Consider the following 22,159-nt stretch of genomic DNA (forward strand, 5'->3'; position numbering starts at 1 on the left):
AACATACTCCCAGTGATGGACAAAGACAGGTAAGAAATAACATGGGGCAGATTAACAGCATGATAAGATTGGGTGACGATTCATCATGAGACGGGAGGCTTAAAAAAAAATCCCTTTTTTAATTCCAACAAGTTGCAAGACTTGTAAGGCAGACAAGACTTCTCTACTTCTGCTCTGTATTTGTAAAATAAAACCGACAGTGACGGTGAATGGGTGTTGGGTAGACAGCAGGGGTGGTGGGGTGGGGGTGTTACTTGGCTGTGGATTGCTTCTGCACAAAACTGGAAAGGAGCGACCTCTCTGAAATGTGAGGGTCAGACAAGGCTAATTAGTCTGCAGCAGCCCCTCAAATTTCTGCCCTGGGATATTAATGAAGTGATCCATAGGAAAGCAGCTGCTCGCCACACAACCCGCCACCACGCTCCCCTTCCCACTGCAACCTCCATTCCCCTAGCCCCCCTGCTGCGCCGCGACTCTCCCTGGGAAGGGCAATGCTGTGCCAAGGAAGAAGCCCACACTGCCCCTCCAACCCGCCCCCCCACACCCTGGAGCGTGACAGCATCCGATCGATGGCCCCCGGAGCAGGAGGTAGATGAGCAGATGGGTGGGGTGTGCAGCTGTGCGTGTGTCGCTATGCCAGGAGAGGGTGACAACAGCCTGGCTTTGTGTCCTACATCAACAGAAAAATAATGTTTCCACTAGAGCGAGCACAACGGGTTGAGGAATGGATGTCTTGTGCCGATGTTTTATCTATTTCTGCTTTCCTGTGGCGTGTCGGAGGCTTGCCATGAGTAACTAGTGAGGTAAAGCTTATTAGAGTCTTGACTGGTAGATCTGCTCATAAGAGGCGTCATCATGCTTTGCTGTCATTTCTTCCATGTGCTCAGGGCTCACACAGCAGAGGAAATGATGTGCCTACGAAATACCTGCCTGGAGACCGAATATCAGAATTTTTCAGAGACAAGGAAATGAAAAAATAATTCAACACGCTGCCTCAAATTCACACACGACAAACCTTTTGAGACAGAGAATAAACAGGCCGGGTTTAATTTTGAAAAATTCACACCTATCAGCGTTTGCTCACATCAAAACTTCCGCACATAAGCGAGTTTGAACCAAAAGAAAGCTCTGATCTCAACTTCCCACAAAACAATAGAAAGAAAAGAAAGAGGTTCTTTTTTAGGGAGGGAATGTGGAAAATTACAATGATTAAAAATCATTTTTCAAGGCTTTTTGAGACTAACGAACCATGATGAACACAAATCAAAGATGACCATTCTTTTGTAACATTTTTTTAATAATTACAAAGAAGTCAGAAGTCCTGCCTACAAAGACTTTTTAGTTATTAAAAAAAATAGAAGGATGAAGCACGTTCCTAACCCATCTCATCGCTTCGCTGTTTCAATCTGGGCCCTCTCATCTATTGAGCAAATGTGTTTTGTGGACTATGAAATATAATGTTGTAAAACATTTTGCTGAAAGTTGAGCCTCATGAGCTGTAAGCTGCCTCAACAATCCAACAGCTGCCGCAAAAGGTTTAATTCTTCATCCCTGACGTGACTGTAGAACGACAACCACAAAGGCTCAACAGTCAAACTGCTTGTTGTGGATATTGAGACAAAGAGCACAATAACGTGCAATTCCACAGCCATAATAACCATATTATTAGTGTCGACTCCTTTTATGAACATAAAAACAGTTTTTTCTTCTTTCTTTGACAGTCGCGGCATCTTTTAACAAAAAACAAAAACCGCAGGACGAAATACACATTTTCATTTTCACTGCTACCGGTGCCTGTTAAAGCCAGGGCACTGCATAATCTTTTCCTAATTTGTCACTTAAAATAACAACCTTTGGTGAAGTGCGGGAGGTTAAAATTCCCAGTGTGGAGTTTTCCCCTACAGGCAGCGGCATCATTCAGTTTTTGCAGGTTCGGGTCCTTAGAAATGCAGAATTAAATCTCCATCCAGTTACAGCTCTGACAGCTTATTTCGCACGCATCGATGTGACTGCAAGGGTACTAGAGAGGGACCCGAAGACCAGTAGGCCAGTGTCCATGAGAGCACCTCTGCAATTGACGGTGTGTTGTTGTGAGGGGTCACCGTATGAATACTGAATCAGCCGCATGGGTCCACAAGTACTGAATCAATGAGTCTTCCGTGACCATGATGATGGGAATAACAAACGGATATGCAAAGTAACCTGCAATTCAACCGGGGGAGAAAAAAAAATAACCTTAAAATCCTCAGCTGTTAAATAATGTTTTAAAAGCAGTGCAGATGGTGATGGTACTCTTGAGCGCTCATGCAGACTGCATAAACATGAATTTTTCCTACGTCTCGTGTGTCACGACAGAATGTAATGTCAAAACGCAGTGGTGTATAAGCCTGTTACTGTGAGCAATATGAGATTCTTTTGATCATCTGCTGAGTTCCAATCTGTGGGCAAACAATTGCCACCGGCATCTAGTAATGACACATTTTATAGATATCATATACTGCCCTCCGAGAAGCACCTCCATTACAGCGGGGTGTCAAAAAATGTGACCCCTTCTCTCTTTCATCTTCACACCTCTTAATGAACACTCACACTCCCTGAACCTTTTCCTCCTGATTGAGTTTTACCTTTTTCCCTGCCTCTGGACCCTTCCTCGATGGAAGCATTGGTCAAATCCCTGATGAGAGAGTTAACCCTTGGTCGGCTCTGATTCCCCAGTAAACAACGCCGGGCCTCTGGTTCATGAGTAATTGAACACTATTGATTCTAAGGTCTGGGGGTGACAATAATGAGGCCACATATTAGGCGACAGTAAACACGAGCTGTGAAGACAGCTTTACCTCTCGCTGACACAGAAGAAATCTTTTCACCTACATGCTCTGTGATAGCATCACTATCCAGTGTCTTTCACAGCACTTGCTTTGGCTTTCCTTATCGGCCTTGCTGTCAATACAGACAACCCTCTGCTCCACTGGGGGCATGAGGAGGTATTGACATTCAGCTCAAACCCACAGCTCTGAGTGGAGTCCAGGGTGTTACACATGAATTATGCATGCCTTGACGCCAGGATGCCGAGCAACACCAGTGCCATCATAATTGAAACAATTGAAAAGACAATACCAGATGGGTCAATAATTAGACAGCAGGAGGGGGAAACTTGATCCGGACGCTCCCCTGCTTTGCCCTGCCAACCTAACCACCACGTGCACGGAGGGGACCTTTACAGGCATGTCCTGGTCCCCTTCGGTGCCCTGCCACGTGCTGGGCGACATGCTGAATCGGGTGTGTATGTGTGCAAGGCAGTGTGCGTGCAACTATTTGGAAAGGATATGGCAAACTTTCTGGGCGAGATCACTTCCCAGACAGTGGCTTGTTCCCAATTAAAAAATTGAACGTGTTGTGTTTGGAATGTTAAAGTTTCTAGAAGTGCTGGGATAAGTGAACTTTTGTGGATCAGTAGCAACCGGCAGAAAGCATCTGCGAACTGCTGTCAGAGCACTGCCACCTTGGATTAGCTCTCTGATGTTATTCACTGACATCTTTTGGTGTGCAGAAAACAGAGGCAGGTGAGCGATCCTTTTACCCAGCTCTGCGCTTTCATAAATCCACACTGAGGGCTCCCAACTGATCCATTGCACTCACTGGTCTCCTGGCCAGAGCGACTGGCTCAAGGTGATCACCATAAAACTGCTTGCCACAGAGCCATTTCTCACGTTGCCCCTTAAAACAACCCAGGAAACGGAAGCAGTGTGATGCAACAGCGACACTTCCTTGAGCCAATATGTGTCATAAAAACTTAAAGTCTACTGTGATCATTTTAAAATGGTTACAAAAGAAATCTTTGATGTATTTGGTTTCTTACTTAATTGATGCAGACATAGAAACTGTTTTGACTAAATTCAGAGTTTTCCCTGGAATGCTGTTAATCTTTATGTGTATAATTTCTTCTCATGAGCTTTTTAAAAAAAACTTTATTATAAGCAATATTTAAAAAAGAAACAACAGCTTAACGTGGAATTGGGGATAGCTCACATTTATTAATTTATTCAATTGTGAACTTGCAGCATAAGTGATTATTTTTCAGTGCTGAGGCCAAATAATTAGAGTATTTCTTAATTATGCCCCCCAAAAATCTTTTAGCACAATGTATGTATAAAAAGTTTGATATTCAAACAGCCTTGGGCCATAAAATCTACACACAAGTATACAAACTTGACTATCCTGGGAACATATTGATTGGGAAAGCACTTAAACCAAGGTAGGAATCCAGCCCATAATGTTATCAAAAAGGAAGTTTTATTTTCCTTTTTTATGGAGTCTCATTTCCGTATTTCTCAAAGCGGTGCCCCTGAAGGAACACACTGGCTCCAGTGTATTGGTCCCCATTAGAGTTTATAGAGACCCATATGTACTTTTATGGGTAGGTTAATGGTTTTTAAAGGGCCACAGCGCAGTTCTGGATCCACAGCATTAAACTCACGAATGCCAACCAGGGATATACATACAGGACACGTGATTATATTTAGGAATGAAATTTAGCATATACCAATGTCACCATGCCTGTGTATCTTGAGCAGAGAGATACTGGGATGCACAATGAAGAAAGGAAGGCAAAACCTGTCAACATTTACAATCTTAAAAGCCTAATGAGCGGAAGTAACCATAGCAATTTAGTGAAAAGAACATCAAAGACTAGGGAGCAACTATTTAGGCAGGCTGTATTCATGCATAATTAGCTGTGAAAATGGCACTACAGGAGTCTGCTACTCCCTGTTCTTAATTAGTTTTTATCCTTAGTCTTGGATGAGAAGTAAACAAAGCCATCAGATTAAAACTTTGCTTTCTTCTCGTGACAACGACGCTGTCAACGGTGGAGACATGCAGAGTTTTACCCGAAACTGTGCACTGTTGTCCCCCAGGAATGACTGGCAGTGCTCTGTATTGGTCTTGGTGGTGGCATAAGGAAGCCCGAAGCCCCGCTTAACACTACAATGCTGTTGTTGTAGCACGACAGTCAATCTTCAGAACTGAGCATATAAATAAAATTGAATAAAAACAAGCTAGCTAGTGGAGCGGAGGGGTTTCAGTGTTTAAAAATATTAACTTCGGGTGTATCATTGCATCATGCTCCGGCAGCTTTTTGTGAAAGACCTGGAAGTCTTTTGAGAGTATAAAAAGGCTGATAAATTTCGTAAAAATATATATTTGAAAGTCAAATTGCGCAGTCTCTTTTTCTTCTGTCACATTTGACTTATTAAAGACAGCCTGGAATAGACTAACTCCAGACACCATGTGTCATTTTGCAAGTATTCCACATTTATTCAGGCTGGGAAATAAACACGCACCACATTTGTTTCTTTCAGTTCCCAAACGCACATCTCAGCTATTTTATCACAAAAGAGTCATTTGACTTAGGGTGAAATATTTTTTTTATATCATCCCTACCTGATTGCAATAAATTGACAATATATGTACACAGATTGGTCATTATTTTAGATTTTAAAGGAGCGCTTTATTTGGAGCGGCAGTAATCTACAAAATCCCCTATTTGATGATGCAAGTATAGGAAGTAACAAGAAAGACCCGTTTCATGCATTCCCATGCCAAAAGTAAGTCTTCAAAGAAGAGAGACTAAAGGTAGAGTTTAAAACAAGAAAAACTTTCTAAATGTGTTTTTATTTATTCATTTATTACTTTTATTACCTCCACCAGGGAGGTTGTGTTGCTGCTAGCATTTACATGACTGCGTGTCATTCTGTAAAAACTGTAGCTCGAAAACTTTTGAATGAATTCTGAGTGGGGTCATGTTAACAATCCATTCAAATCTGACTCACTTCATCCAAGATCTTCAAGGTGAGCTCAACAATTTATTGTGATTTATTGAAAATTGACAAAAAACTTAGAAACTATGATTCTTACAACTGTGGTGTGTATTGTCAACATATTGAAAGTATTGTATTAAGATTTAAAATAGGTGATATTTGACCTTTGACTTTTCCTTCAAGGCCAAATTCTTAATAATGCTCTATAGAGCTATTGAAAACAATGTTTTTACTGCCACTGCTTAAATTACCAACATACAGTGGGGCAAAAAAGTATTTAGTCAGCCACCGATTGTGCAAGTTCCCCCACTTAAAATGATGACAGAGGTCAGTAATTTGCACCAGAGGTACACTTCAACTGTGAGAGACAGAATGTGAAAAAAAAATCCATGAATCCACATGGTAGGATTTGTAAAGAATTTATTCGGAAATTAGGGTGGAAAATAAGTATTTGGTCACCTCAAACAAGGAAAATCTCTGGCTCTCACAGACCTGTAACGTCTTCTGTAAGACGCTTTTCTGTCCCCCACTGTATGAATGGCACCTGTTTGAACTCATCATCTGTATAAAAGACACCTGTCCACAGCCTCAAACAGTCAGACTCCAAACTCCGCCATGGCCAAGACCAAAGAGCTTTCGAAGGACACCAGGAAAAGTATTGTAGACCTGGACCAGACTGGGAAGAGTGAATCTACAATAGGCAAGCAGCTTGGTGTGAAAAAATCAACTGTGGGAGCAATCATCAGAAAATGGAAGACATACAAGACCACTGATAATCTCCCTCGATCTGGGGCTCCACGCAAGATCTCATCCCGTGGGGTCAAAATGATCATGAGAACGGTGAGCAAAGATCCCAGAACCACACGGGGGGACCTGGTGAATGACCTGCAGAGAGCTGGGACCAAAGTAACAAAGGTCACCATCAGTAACACACTACAACGGCAGGGAATCAAATCCCGCAGTGCCAGACGTGTTCCGCTGCTGAAGCCAGTGCATGTCCAGGCCCGTCTGAAGTTTGCCAGAGAGCACATGGATGATACAGCAGAGGATTGGGAGAATGTCATGTGGTCAGATGAAACCAAAGTAGAACTTTTTGGTATAAACTCAACTCGTCGTGTTTGGAGGAAGAAGAATACTGAGTTGCATCCCAAGAACACCATACCTACTGTGAAGCATGGGGGTGGAAACATCATGCTATGGGGCTGTTTTTCTGCCAAGGGGACAGGACGACTGATCCGTGTTAAGGACAGAATGAATGGGGCCATGTATCGTGAGATTTTGAGCCAAAACCTCCTTCCATCAGTGAGAACTTTGAAGATGAAACGAGGCTGGGTCTTCCAACATGACAATGATCCAAAACACACCGCCCGGGCAACAAAGGAGTGGCTCCGTAAGAAGCATTTGAAAGTCCTGGAGTGGCCTAGCCAGTCTCCAGACCTCAACCCCATAGAAAATCTGTGGCGGGAGTTGAAAGTCCGTGTTGCTCGGCGACAGCCCCAAAACATCACTGCTCTCGAGAAGATCTGCATGGAGGAATGGGCCAAAATACCAGCTACTGTGTGTGCAAACCTGGTAAAGACCTATAGTAAACGTTTGACCTCTGTTATTGCCAACAAAGGTTATGTTACAAAGTATTGAGTTGTATTTTTGTTATTGACCAAATACTTATTTTCCACCCTGATTTACGAATAAATTCTTTACAAATCCTACCATGTGGATTCATGGATTTTTTTTTTCACATTCTGTCTCTCACAGTTGAAGTGTACCTCTGGTGCAAATTACTGACCTCTGTCATCATTTTAAGTGGGGGAACTTGCACAATCGGTGGCTGACTAAATACTTTTTTGCCCCACTGTATAAGGAATGATATGAGGCGGTGCTACACATGTGATCTGCCCTGTATAGGAATTCTAATATTATCATTGCTAAAGAAATAGTATTAGCTAGAACCATCCCTGCTACTGTGGTATGAAAAAAATAGACTCTACATTAAAACAAAATGCTAAAAAATACAACAGATTTTGGCAGCTGCAACACTTCACCAGTGATGGTTTTCTCTGTATGTGTAAATGTGCCACCGCTGGGTGATGAGCCCTTTGTAACGACAGCCTTCATTAAGCCTGGCTCACTCACGGACAGATGGGAGCTGTGTGTGATAGGACGGCAGTACTGCATTAGAACTGCTGCCACATTCCACTTCAAACCTGACCCTCCACTGGTCCCACTTCATCTGCCACCCACAAGCCCCCTCCCGCCGCCACCAACCCACCCCCTCCTGACGCATCACTGTCATCCTGGGGCTCGGGCACGCCTTGATTTCACCCCCTCCTCCAGAAAACAACCGCTGCCACTACCACCTCCCACCCCCACCCCATCAGTCAAACAACCAGTCTACCACACAGGCTGCAGCTACTCCTGCACCCCATTACTCCAAAGGCCTCTCACCTCCTATTTTCAGCCATTTTTGTGAGAGACCACCGCACTTTCTGACTGCTCGTGTTTACCCGATCAGTCACGACCAGCCCACCACCAACCAAACACACAAAGAGACACACACACACACTTCTAGTTTCCCGGTGATGAATGACCGTTGGCCGTCTCACTGACAGCTAGGCAGCTGATGCCACATAATTACAGTATCGCCGTTTAGGCAAAATTACCAAATTACTCCGGTTCTCAAGAGGCCTGGAAGACTGACAGGCCAGCCAACAAAGGAAACCCAAATATCTGAAAGGAGAGCGACACAGAAGAGTATGTGAGACTTCACAGATAGAGTGAATTTAGTTTTATTCTGTTCTTTGAGCTAAAGAGTGAGATGATTAGTGTGGAGAAGCAGTTTTTGTCTCATAAATAATACAAAAAAGGCCTCTCCTTGATATACTATTTTCCTTTTCATACTCAGTTAATTCTATCATTAATTCATCTTGGAAATCTAGAGTGTATAATCACAAACAGCTTAAAATTTCATCCCAGCAGCAAGGTCTGGCCATTTTTTCTTTTCTTTTCTTTTTTCTTTTACAAAGGTTTATTACTTTTTTTTAAGAGTTTCTCACCTTTCCTTGATTTAATGCCTTCCTTTATTCAGACTAAAGATTGTAATCACTTCAGCCACTATTACAACAAAAAGTTCAGCTTTTATATTTAAAACTAAACAACGACCGGCAGGCCGAGCGACCGAGCTACCAGACAAAAACATTAAAACAATCAAGACTGTCTGAGAAAGTCCGTGGCAGACCCCGCCTGGTAAATGGAGTGTGGGTGAAGAGATGAAGTGACATTTATGATGTGAGCGCTAACAGTGCGCAGCAGAGAAGACGTTGACTTAGCACTGTGTGCGTGTGGCTGGGACTGCGATGGCCACCGGGGTTGATTTAACCCCCGCTAATTTATCTGCTGCAACAAAGGATTTCTTTAACTCCACACTTGAATTCAAAATGAGAAAAAGAAACACCTTGTAGCAGTCTCACCACTTCTGTTTGATGCATTATGAAGAGATAAAGCCATTAGCCATTTCATTTGTGAAAAGGGAGGCCAGGAAATTGCTTACTAACTGCTTTTGCAATAAAATGTCTCTATCTGTTATATTTATACTTTGGCTTCAAAAGAGTGGGCGGACACTGAATGCCTAAATAATATGTTATTGTTAAAAATCCAATCAACCTAACATGTTTTTAACATTCCTAAAATAATCAAGCAAGAAAAAACGACAACAACCTCTTCCTACATAGTTGATTTAACCTTTCAATCACTGCTGATCACACCTGAAGCGAAACCTTGGCCGACAGAGCTACTATATATGATGAAATCTTTCTTGTAAACAGGTTGCATCCAGATTAGCAAATTATGGGCTGTCCAATGGTCCTCCGAATGTGTCAAAATGAGCTATATATGCCACTTACTAATAGCGAGTACTTTGTTGTGATTTATCTGTGTTTGCTGAGTGGAAAGAGACGAAACAGACGGCCTGGTCTCCCAGATTAAATAGGGCATGGGAAAGATTCCTCATGCTATTACGGAGAAAAATTTATCACAGACGTGTGATTAGTATTGTTAGCACAGGTGCAGTTACAGTAAACACCAGAGACTCCCATTTTGTACTGAGAGAGAGCAGAAGATAAAGAAGGAGGTGAAACAAACTAGGGTGCATCTCCCAAAGGTGCTTTGTCTAACTGCGGTCCTGTAAGTTCCACCAGAGCTCGCAGCAATAGCGCCGTTTCCACACACTGACGCTGAAACAAACTTTTGAACCCACCATCACAGCGTTTGGTCATTTTGTCCATGTTTTGTGTTGTCGTCCAATTAAAGTGAGCAGTTTTTGTCATTAGACCGATTTTTCCACAGAACGGGAAAGAAACGGGATTATCAAAAAAAAAGACTTTGATGGTTTAGTTCAATAGGTATTACGTCTAAAGAGTTTTAACTGGAAACTAGAATCAGTTCTTGGCATTTAAATATTTTACGAAAATAAACCAGAGCAACATGGCAAATATTCAATCTTTAATACATCACTTGCTATGAGATTTGTTGTAGACGAGAATTACCGAGAGCAGGGATGTCAAACTCATTTTACATCTGGGCAACATTCAGCCCACTTTGACCTTAAGTAGGCCCGATCAGTGAAACTCCCCTTTCTGTCAGTGTAAATAAGTTTAACTACACATTAAAATACTCAGATATCTTTATATATGAAAAAAAGAATTCCAACAGTACGTCTCTTTTTCTAGACGATAGAGAAATGCTGATGTGGTGAGCGACTCTTTGGAGTTAAATTATAAAAAAGAGATGTGTAAAATTACAGAAAATGTTTTGTAATAATACAACAAATTCTTTGTTAATTCACAGAAATTTTTTTTAGTAGATAGTGAAAGAGATTTTGGTCATTTAAATGTTTATTTATTACTTTGCAGGAGGAACAGCCATGGGCGAGGACTTTATCAGTAGGAAAAGCTGTAAAACGTATAAAAATACAGTTAAAAGTCCAAAATTTATGCCCTCCTTCAGATTTCCAGGTCGCACTGGACCTAGAGTGATTACACTGATAACCTTCCACCTTTTTCAGCTACTGTTACAGTTCAGAAGGCTACAAAATAATAACATAATAATATATATAAATGATCAATTTGTAGACACATAAAATATACATGATTGTATGGACACTTATTTTATAAATATAATGATTTTCTACTTAGCGGTTAAGTCATGGTGGTAAGTGAGACAGATACAGAAATAACATCCTTTAGATCTAGTCGCTCTGTCTGCCAGATGCTGCCAAACTACAATGTCATGTGAAAACAGAAGGGTAGAGAGCTCTGATATTTTTAAAGCTCTTAGATCTTAGTAACACACACTGAGAAGCTAAAACCACAGTATGGTTTCAGTGGACACAGGATGCCAGGAGGCTCATGTGGTAGCAGTATGAAAAAAAAATACATGAATGAAGTGATGTTGTTCAAGCAAAGCCTGAGTGCGAACTGGAGAACTGCAAAGTCAGCACACTCAGCGTCAGCTGAGTGTGTCAAGAACAGTTAGCATCTAGTTTTAGATAAGAGGGTAATCAAAGGTTTGCCAGGATCTCAGTGCTGCATGGATAAGGTTGTGTCTCCACACTATCAGAGCGGGATGGCTAGAGGCAATACTCCAAAGGCTGAAATCTAAAACCTTACCACTGATAATGTAGAGTGAATACAAACGTCATATGAATTTCAATGATCACCGTTTCTTTTAAAGAGTTTGTGAAATAGCGGACTGAACATGTTCTTTGCTCAATGAGACTACAGACGTTTTAGATATACAAATAAATGAATACAGCACTGTTGCATTCATGTAACAAAGAAGCTCAATAAAAACATGTTCACAAATAATTAAAGATTAAAGTCGAAAGAGGCCACTGTTATGACAGAAAGACGATAAAACTAAATCTTGGCCCATCTTTCTTGGATCCAAATATGATTTATTATTTAAAGCATATACTTAGAGCTCAAGGAATAATGGATTCGGGGGGTGGGGGGGGGGGAGGCAAAACAATAAACAGTGCAAATGTTTTGAACTGTCAATCTAAAGTAGCCCTAGGGAGAAAAACAAAACTGGGTAAAAGATTTCAGATGAAACTGGAGAATGAAAACATCCAACCTCTATCTAAAAGTTCCTCTGGGACATTAACTTTCTCAAGCAGACCTCTAGTTTGAACCCTAAATACTTTCTAGGTCTACTGTGACAGCTAGGACTGAAATGTGCAAGTGCTGATTAACCCACGAGGTCTTTGCTAAACGTTATTAGAGTGGACTAGTGGACCACCATAATAATGATAAGATTCAGACATCTCCATTGTCGAGTTCAGCCGCTGCATATCATCCTACAAACTGTCACACATTTAAATTACCGTAACAGCACCAGATAAATGCAGATTATTACCATTAAGCGAGTTATATTTTACTTAAAGGATTATTCCAATTTGGCTTTTCAGACGTTTGCCTGCTCTGTGAGTCGTAGTAATTTGGAATAAGTGCGCTATATTTATGTTTTTTTATAATAATGATGATGATTTTTCATTAAAGGGTAAAACACTAAGTTTGTAACATATACAGTCATGTAAAAAAGGTTTCACAGGTCTCTGTGCAGTCCTGTAAAAATTAAGTACATGCCATGATTCAATAGCTTAGTTTTGCACCACCTTTAGCAGAAATAACTTCAGTTCATTGGGGTTTGCAGGGATTCTTCATGCACAGCTATTTTTGTGGTCTCACCTCAGCATTTGACCTTGACTCTTCTCCTTTTCAGCCATTCAGTTAAAGATTTGCTGGTATGTTGGGATCATTGTCCTGTTGCACACTTTAGGTGCTAGCTATTACTTATTATTACATATTTAGGTGTTTATTTTGTTGGTTGACGCAGTGACTGCAATGTGCCCAGGTCCTGGAACTATAAAACATGTCCAAATCATCACCCCTCCACCACTGTACTGACAGTTGCTATGAGTTTGTTTGTGCTGTGAGGTTGTTTGTGCTGTTATGCTGGGCTTGTTTTCACCAAATGCGATGCAGTGCATTACGGTCCGACGTCTCCATTCTGTCCAAAGCACATTGTTCCAAAAATCTTGTGTTTTGTTCGGATGCTGATTCAAAACTTTGCAAACCAAAGACAGTTATTTTCAGAGTGAAGAGACTGTGCTCTGGCAAAAAAGCCAAACTTGTTCAGTCTTTTTCTAACTGTACTAGCATGTCAGCATTGAACATGCTAAACGAGGCCTGAGGAGCCTGAGATGCAGCTCCTGTTTTTTGCATTGCATAGTTTGCTGGGGTGTAGACTCCTGAGATGATTGTGGCATTCGTGTTAACAAACACCTGAATGCTCCACACCAACAAACAGCCCAAGCTTCTATTTTATAGAGGTGCTCCCACTTACTGTTGATCACTTAATCAACTGCATTTGATAAGCAGCACCTGGATGCACCTCTTAATTGCTATGGAGGCAATAAGAGTGCTTAATTTTCAGCAGCCTACACAGAGTCCTGTGTAAACGTTCATGTTCACATGGCTGTAGAAGGCCAATAAAGGCTTTATTTAACAGTGTTGTTCCAGACTACTTGGACCATTTGTAGAACTTGAAGGATTTAAAGAAAAGCTAATAAATGTGTTTAAGTTTTAGCAATAAAGTTGATCTTGATATGAGACAAAGTTGTAAGTGACATTAAAAAAATGCTTTGCATATGGATATATTTCAAACGAAGCTATAAAATCTTAAGATAGGTACGTCGAGTACAACTTTAACCGGGCAGAGAAGAGCAACTGAAGTGGTGCATGGTGCACATTTTAACGTAAATGCTAACTAATGGAATAACTGCACAGTGTTGAAACTCAGCTTCCAGTAGGAAAGTCGTAAATATGAGACATAGCTGGTTACACTTGACATTGTATTTTCGTTTGATCATTAATCTGCGGACGGATGAGTAACTTGTCTAACATGAGGTCAAACAGACAATTTCCTTGTCAGATTGATGTAATAGACAGTTTTCTTTTGTTGGAGTCTTTCCGCTATGGTAGGTGGGTAATTACTGTCATTGATAAATAATCTTGAGCCAGCCCCATAATAATAAGTCCCACATGTGCTTGGCCTTCTTAAAGGAAAGGCTCATTTGCCACTGGGATTCACAGTCTGAACTGCTTAGAAGGATGTAATGGAGAGCAATTTTCTTGTCTTGAGGGGGGGAAAAAAGGCTGATATGGGATAGGTTAGCCCGGTCATTTTCCATTGCCTCGGCACATCAAATCTCCAAACAAGGACAACTCTGATTTCAGATCTACTTCTTTTCTCCCCATGGGCACTAAGTAGTTTTCCGGGACACAAGGAAGCATTTTATTGCTTTACCAGTGACTTCGAGTGTTAGGTTTAAATTGTCATTTCTCAATTTCTTACAAAAACAACAAAATTGACCAGTCTAATCTTCTTTTCTTTTTCTCCTGAAAAATGATACACCTTGGCTGATATTTTTAAATAACACTTAAGACTCTGCAAATGCTATAATTTCAAGAGAAACAGCCGAGCACATGGCGTGATGAATGGCTTTCTATGCATTGTTGGCAAAGTCATTAAACGACTTCTGGACACAGAATGCCAACCCAAGCCTAAATCCCTGCAAACCTAATTAAAAGCAAAGAAATATACAGTTGGTTCTTCGCATTGTATGTTTAGACTGTCTAATTACATCCAGTGGAATAGATTCCAGAGAGGGGAGTCCCCAAAGAAGGCTGCAATCCTCTAAGAGATTTATATGTTTATAGAAAATTGTGAGAAGCCGACTAATGTTCAGGAAAAACTAGAAAGAGAATGCCCACGCTGGAAATATTGTGCTTTGCCAAGATGTAAACGCTAAATAATCCATCTGTTCTTCTCACTTTGGAAGAGCCGTGGAGCCACCATCTGCAGATATGCGTCAGCAGAAGCGGTTTTGCATGCAGTGAAACACAAAAATTATATTTTGTTGTTGACAATTTAAAAATGAAAAAGTTTAATTTATGCTGAAATTACTAAAGCTGCTTTTGGCTGCTCGCTCATTCACAAGGGGTCACCGCAGCACAGCATGTTTGATTTGGCAGAGCTTGTAGGCCGGATGCCCTTCGGGTCGCAACCTCAAAGGATTTATGTCTCCTCCGGGGATTGAACTGGGGATCTTTCGCTTGTTGATACAGTATGGAGTTACTACATAGTGAAAATGCTAACAATGTAAAATAAAATATGTGTTCACTTGTTAGTTCAATAACAGGTTGGTTCATATGATATCTGTCTCACAAATTAAATCCAGACACCGCAGTGTTGTTTGACAGCTTAAATGTCTTTGCAGCTACAGAAATCAATATGTGGCAAACAACATGTGCTGTGAACATAACAACAATTTTGGTTGGTTTGGTTTTGAGAGGCAACACAATGAGATATGAACCCTAACTCAGCTCCCACACCTTTGCCTCTAATGCACACTTCTGCACTGTTCCAGGAAAAAAGTGTGAGTCCAACCAAAACCTTCGAGTCTGGGTTTTTGAGTTGATCAAATCAGAGTATTTTACTCTGGATCAAGAAAGTGTATCAGTAATTAAAGAAAGCCATCATCAGCGGAGCTCCAAAACCAGGATTCACTATATCAATGGGTAAATAAAGAGCAGAGCCTCCATTTTAATCCAGAGGACTGAAAATTATGAACATGTGTGAGCCATGAAATTTATCTTAAAGAACAGGATGGGCAGGGAGGCTGGCGACTACCGCGGCCGTCACAGGGCAAGAGACGGCATACACCCTGGACAGCCCCTCAATCTATCATAGGGCCAGAGATTGGATTTTTAAATCTAATTACTCAGGTGTAACGTGATAGGGGCGAAACGTGGCAGGAACTGAAGATAAAAATATGGAGAAACAGATAAGACACCGTTTACTTGATATTAGGCACACCCAAATTAAGGTGCTTCGCTACGTGTGTTGACATCCATATAAGTGCGTTAGTTACCTGCTTCAAATGTAGGAATCATGGAGTGGATTTAAATGTGTGTATCCTTAATCTGAATCAGAGTTTTGTTAAATGTATTTCTAGTGAGTTTTACTGAACCTGGATTTTGGCACGAGGCCCAGATCTGTGCCTAGTTTTGCGTGTGTGTTTTTTTGTGTTCCTATCTGTGTGTTCCTAAAGTTTTATTTTCTGCACCTTTGCTGCTGCTGTTCTTGTTTGTTTTCATGAACTTTCATGGAGTTATTTATTTTATTCAGCTTTGGTTGATAAAAACTGACCTTGTGTTTTTGAAAGTAGCCTCTGTGCTTGCATTAGGGTAGTAATGTGCAGTAATGTGATAGGCTGACTCAGTAGGATCAATGGAGAGACACGGTGGACCATCACATTGGGATTTCCCTTCATTTGTCACACGTCTATAATGCATTTCTTGAATTTTCACTCATGTATGTGCTTGCTCTTCCTTTGGCATCTGTATCAAACAACCTTATGTTATTTAAAATCCAGGGATCATGTTCCTCAGTTTGATTTTACCATATAAAGATCAAAATTCAAGCTGTATTCTACATTATTTAGACTGACATATATAATTAAGATTTGTTATAATTAGTATAAATGAAAATAAAAAGAAGCAGCCTATGCTTAGATGTTCTCTGGGGGGGGGGGAGTTGCTTCTAAGCATGAGACTGACCACAGGGCTACTTTTGCATCGTCAACAGACACTTCTCTCATCAATGGTGATGATCCATCTGCTACGTTCAGTTCATTATACACATTTAAAAACTCATTTTATCCAGTTTATGTATTCAGCTTTAGCCACAGCAGAGGGCCATTAACATCATATTAATTTTCAATTAATGAAAAATATATTCTGCTATTTCACTGCAAGCTTTTGCCCTTTTATTGATACGCCTACATGTGACATCCCTGAATTTAGGGAAATTCAAAAATGAGAAAATTGTCTGCTGTCGTGTTTGTTTACTTTGTTCTGTGGTGAGTGGGTGGACAGACTATTATTTGAGATTTTGTACAGTGAAAAGATGTTGTTTGCAGTCACGGCAGCTTCATAATGTGTGTGGAGGTGGAACAAGTCAGAGACAGAAATTAATGCAAAAAAAAAAAAAAGAATAAAATCCAAAGTGTGGATAGACTTTAGACTTGTCAAAGTTGAGCTCACAAAGAAGAGTAAAGCAACTGTCAGTCCCCGAGAGCAGACGAGAGACGACGCTATTATGACAGTGATCAGAGCTAGAAGATGATACCGGCTCGGAGTAAAGATGCTTTAATATAAAATAACATCACATTCAAAAACGAACCGGCTGTTCCTGGTAAAGAACTACACAATCTATAACGAGTTATCAGCGTAGAGAAGGTGTTTTGCCCCGAGATAATTACAATAACAGTACCCAATGGCAGCGTGATTGCTCCCAGGTGACATTGCAGGTTATTAAATTGTCACGGTGCACCCTGCTTTGGATCTGCAGACACTTAAACTTGCTGCCCACAAGATAGACTCGCAGTTTATCTGCTCCATTTGTTTGACATCTTTACGACATACCGTATTAACACAACCTAATTTCATCTGAGCCTCAATGTCTTCTCTTGGCTGTCTCACGGAAATCCTTCAGGGTTAGGTTAGGACTGCTGGGACGTTTGTCTCGACCGAATTACACCAAGTGACATTTCTTCACTCCTGTCATGTTTTCCATTTCAAGTTTGCAAGGAAAGGAGCTTGTGACAAAGTTTGAAAAGAGACACGTGTATTAAGGACGATTAGGAAAAGAATTTCGTTTGGAAATATCTACGACAAACACACGTTGGCTTTCTTAACTTGATTAAAAAACATTATGTCCGTTACAGAGGGAAAAGGAAAACTGTGCAGTCCAAATTCTAATCGTTTATTCGTTCATCTTCATGATAGCAAGATTTATGTGATCTGTTAACGGAATAAATCAGGGATGAAAAATCAATCAAATTAAGCAACTAATAGCTTCGTTAATGTCTTTGTTTGTGTGCAGACGACACTCTCATCCAGCAGTACAGCAAGCACCAATCATATTAATTATCTTCCAAATAACAATTCCCTGTTTATTACAAATGAGCTCTAAAAACTAAGTAATTTGGATTCACAGGTTCTTCTGTTCAACATCAAATGCGTCCCACTCTGTTTTTGGCACTAATGACCTCAGTCATTATATGAGAGCATACAAGCGTGTATATAAGACATGTGGGGCCATGTGTGCTTGTGTTTAGTTTGCAAAAGCGATCATCTTTATCCAAAAATGACAGGAGCAATGGCCTCAGGTTGAAATATAATACACATATACATGTAAATGACAAAATTATTTAAGTCTAAAAGCAATCAAAAGACAAAAAAGTATTTTTTTTTATCCCTACAAATGATTTTTTTGGCAATATTGCAAAGTAAGAGCAATCTGCCAGCTGGTTCAGAAGCCTTGTGTTGGAAAAGAAATGAGCTGTTTTATTAAAAACTTTACAGATTAATGCTGGAAAGTGCACTTAACGCTAATTCTTAATGTTCACTGTCAGGTGATGTAGCTTTCAATGGCAACAGTTTTAATTAGAGAATTATCCTGGAAGGCACCTCGGCGCACATTACAAAAACAAACAGAAAAAGCTAATAATTACTGATACTCACATCTTGCAGGGAGATCATAGCCGCAGGTGATCTTGGCTTTGCCGGTTTCACAGCCATTTAGCGAGTGACACTCGTCATACAGACAGGACCCAGCCGCTTTGTGTATGCAGCCATCAACTGAAACAAACAGACATACAAAGAGAGGTAAGGGCCTACCTGAGGAGAAGCATGTAAAACCAGGCACTCGACATATCCCAAGCCAGCTGGGCTAATTAGGACTTTGCGTGCTTTATCATGAGAAAACAAACAACCAGCAACAAGCTGAAAATTATGTTTATGAGTTTGATTCCGGTTAGTGAATGTCTACGTTTTCAAATCAGCTCCCTGGTGCTCTATCTCCTCTCTATAGGGAGGCTGCGTCTGCCATAGAGTGCTGTGCCTATTGCTGGTAAATATTGACAAGCTTAGGAATGAAATTAGCTGGGCTAGGATCTAATAACGCCTCCGCACACAGTGAAAATGAGACTGTTCTTCCTGTAATCTCTCTCCTCTGTCAACAGCGATATGCAGTCCGATCATTAACTGTATTTTCTGGCCCGTTGTGGAATCCACCGTCTTCTCTGCGGTGAGCCTGCCACGATGTGGATCTGTGTTCTGATTCTGTCATGCTCCCGGTTGATGTGTGTGTCCTGGTTCTACGGAGACCCCTGCCCATCCCCCCACCTATCTAAGGTTTTAATTTTACCAGGTTAAGGCCAGGATACATCTGATTGATGGCACGTCTTACAGGAGAAGGCAGAGAGATAGAAATCCGCATTATCTGTCTCTGAAAGCCTGACATCCCCCCAAGAGCATGTTATCAATCACACTGAAACATGATAAAATCCTCTTCAAGTTGTCCTGTAAAAATCCTCACAGGCCATTAGAGGAAAACAGAGGTAGGAGGAAACAGTGGCAGGTGGACAACCACACGTACCCATTTTTTTGGTTGCTCTTCGTTAAGACGAGATCAATGGAGGGCAAAAGCCTCCCAGACTAACTTTATCTATCAAAACTAAAAGAGTTGAGATCAGACAATTAAGAGCCTGCAGGATAACATTAAACATTTTTGTAATATTCAGATTAAAGAAAAATGTGACTAATCACCATCTTCATCTATAATCTAATAATTATTCCTATACAAAGCTAGAAAAAACATCTTTAAAAAAAGGCTGGAGATTAGTTATAACCTATCTTCTAAAATCTATTTTGCTTCACATCGTCAACACAGACAAAAGGTCTTTTGATGAGGGATGGTCTTTTTCTCCGCTCCTTTCAATCTCTCAGAGATGAGTCAACAACAACAGCTGGGTGGAAGATTTTCTAGCTCTATCAATCATCTTTAATGGACTGAAGGACAGGCACTTGACAGAGACAAATCCTGATGGCTTTTCAAAAAAGTAACAAGAGTTTGACAGTGATGTGGATATGAGGAGGGATCGCTGTGGTGCCAATGAAAGCTACTTAACACAACAAGAGCAGATGTAGCGCTGGCTGTGGGCTTGGCATTTTTATAATATCCACTGTGCGAACAAGATTGATCACAAATGTCTAGTTGCATCTTTGCAAACATGAATTGTTCAATTCAAATTGGTACACCTATTTAAATGTGCGGTGTGTTAATGTGCATAATATCCAATTAGCCAATCATGTGGCAGCAACTCAATGGATTTAGGCAATTTAGGCATGTAGACCTGGTCGAATTGATCTGCTGAAGTTCAAACCAAGCATCAGAATGGGGAAGAAAGCGACTTTGAACGTGGCGTGGTTGTTGATGCCAGATAGGCCAGAGTTTTTCAGAAACTGCTGATCTGCTGGGCTTTTCCCACACAGTCATCTCTAGGGTTTACAGAAAATGATCCCAAAAAAAGAGAAAATATCCAGTAAGTAGCAGTTCACTGGGTGAAAATGCCTCGTTGAAGTCAGAGGTCAGAGGAAAATGGACAGACTGCTTCGGGCTGATGGAAAGACATCAGTGACGCAAATAGCCAAGCTATGCAGAAGAAGAACGTGCAATACTCTGCACCTTGAAGCAGATGGCTTACAGCCGTCACTCACCACTCCTGTCAGCTAAGAACAGGAAACTAAGCTATAATTCACACAGTTTCACCAAAACTGGACAGTAGAAGATTGGAAAAATGTTGCCTGATCTGATGCGTCTCAGTTTCTGTGGTGAAATTCAGATGATAGGACCAGGATTGCATCCATCTATCCTACCTTATATCACCTAGTTCAGGCTGCTGGTGGTGTAATGGTGTGGGACATATCTTCTTTGTACACTTTGGGTCCTTTAGTATCAACCGAGCATCATTTAAACACCACAGCCTACCGGAATATCGTTGCAAACTATGTCCATCTATTTACGCTCACAGTGTACCCATCTTCTGATGGCTGCGTCCAACAGGCTAAAGCAAAGTGTCACAAAGCTCAAACAATCTCTAACCGATTTCTTGAACATAGTGTACTCAAATAGTGATAGTGAACATTGTGAACTCAGTCCAACAGATGGATGTGATGGAGCGGGAGATTCACATCATGGATGTGCAGCTGACAAATCTACAGCAAATGTGTAAGGGTATGGAGCAAAATCTCTAAAGAATCTGTGGCACAAAGAATTAAGGCAGTTCTGAAGGCAAATTATCCCTTTAATAAAAAAAAACTTGCAGCCTGAAATAGGGAAGGAGACACAGTTTAGCAAATATCAATATCAATGCTTCCCTTGCACAGGTGAAAAGCAAACTACCATCTTCTAATGGTCATAAGAAGACATCCAGGTTTGGAAAATATTATACTGCCCTTCTCTGTTGTGCAGAGTTCCCGTGGGAGTCCGCCCTCCACAGACACTCTGACTACACTCATCACTACTGAGCATAACCGATCTTTTTACCTACGAGCACCTCAGGAACACGGTGAACAAAAGCACATGGGATTCTGTGTTTTATCTCAGTACCTGAAAAGTCAGATTGCAGATAATAGTTTCTGATTTTATTTCACCGCACCCCCTGTTCATAGTTGCATTAGCTACTTTTTCTGATGTTACTGAATGTGTCGCTGTGCATCGTGCGCCCCTAAAAGCCTGGAAATTTCTTCACAGTGCCTGGAAATACAGAAGGAGATGCTAAACTGATCTGGGTGATTGCCAGAATCTCGAATGGCAAAGCCACAGATTTAATTTACCTGCTTTACTTTAACCACTTCACAGAAATGGATGGAATACAGCAGATGCATTGTGGGTAATATGCGTGTTTATTTCTGTGTCTGAGAAAGAGCTATAGAGAGGAGCAGAGAAGCACAGAAACAGAGAGAGGTTTCAGATGTACTTTGTAATTTGAAATTAAATTGCAGAGTGGAGGCAATCTAAACCTGAATGTGAGTACAGTTTTCTCTGTCCATTATTTAGGCAACTAAAAGCAGATCTGAGTTCCCATAAGTGGAGATATGACCCACATGCAATTTGGCCATCAATTTATTTTCTCATTTAAGTGGGATCTCACCATTATTCCCTGCAGATTTCTATTATGGATGCCTGCAACATTACAAAGGCGGTCTCAGAGTTTCATTAACTAAGAATGGCATTAACATTCGTTGGAGAGAAAGGACAAGTCTGTTCACTCTCCGTCACAATAAAACATCAAAGCAACAAGAAAAAACAATGAATTACTTTTTATTTTGATTATCGACGTATTTAAGCATCAGTAAAACATCATTTGTTGT

At 40.8% G+C, this 22,159-nt stretch overlaps 1 protein-coding gene across 2 annotated transcripts in view; it reads right to left on the reverse strand.

The window, feature by feature from the left end:
• Positions 1–22,159, reverse strand: part of macrod2 (mono-ADP ribosylhydrolase 2) — a 423,775-nt gene that overhangs the window by 231,576 nt on the left and 170,040 nt on the right. For both annotated transcript variants that reach the window (XM_085428548.1, XM_085428549.1), the window contains one exon: positions 18,467–18,583. In XM_085428548.1, the coding sequence (XP_085284674.1) occupies positions 18,467–18,583 (117 nt within the window). The remainder of the gene's footprint in view (positions 1–18,466; positions 18,584–22,159) is intronic.

This window comes from Rhamphochromis longiceps, linkage group LG13 (assembly GCF_057381845.1).
Source record: "Rhamphochromis longiceps isolate RC_006_pf linkage group LG13, R_longiceps_female_GT1.1, whole genome shotgun sequence".
Taxonomy (NCBI): domain Eukaryota; kingdom Metazoa; phylum Chordata; class Actinopteri; order Cichliformes; family Cichlidae; genus Rhamphochromis; species Rhamphochromis longiceps.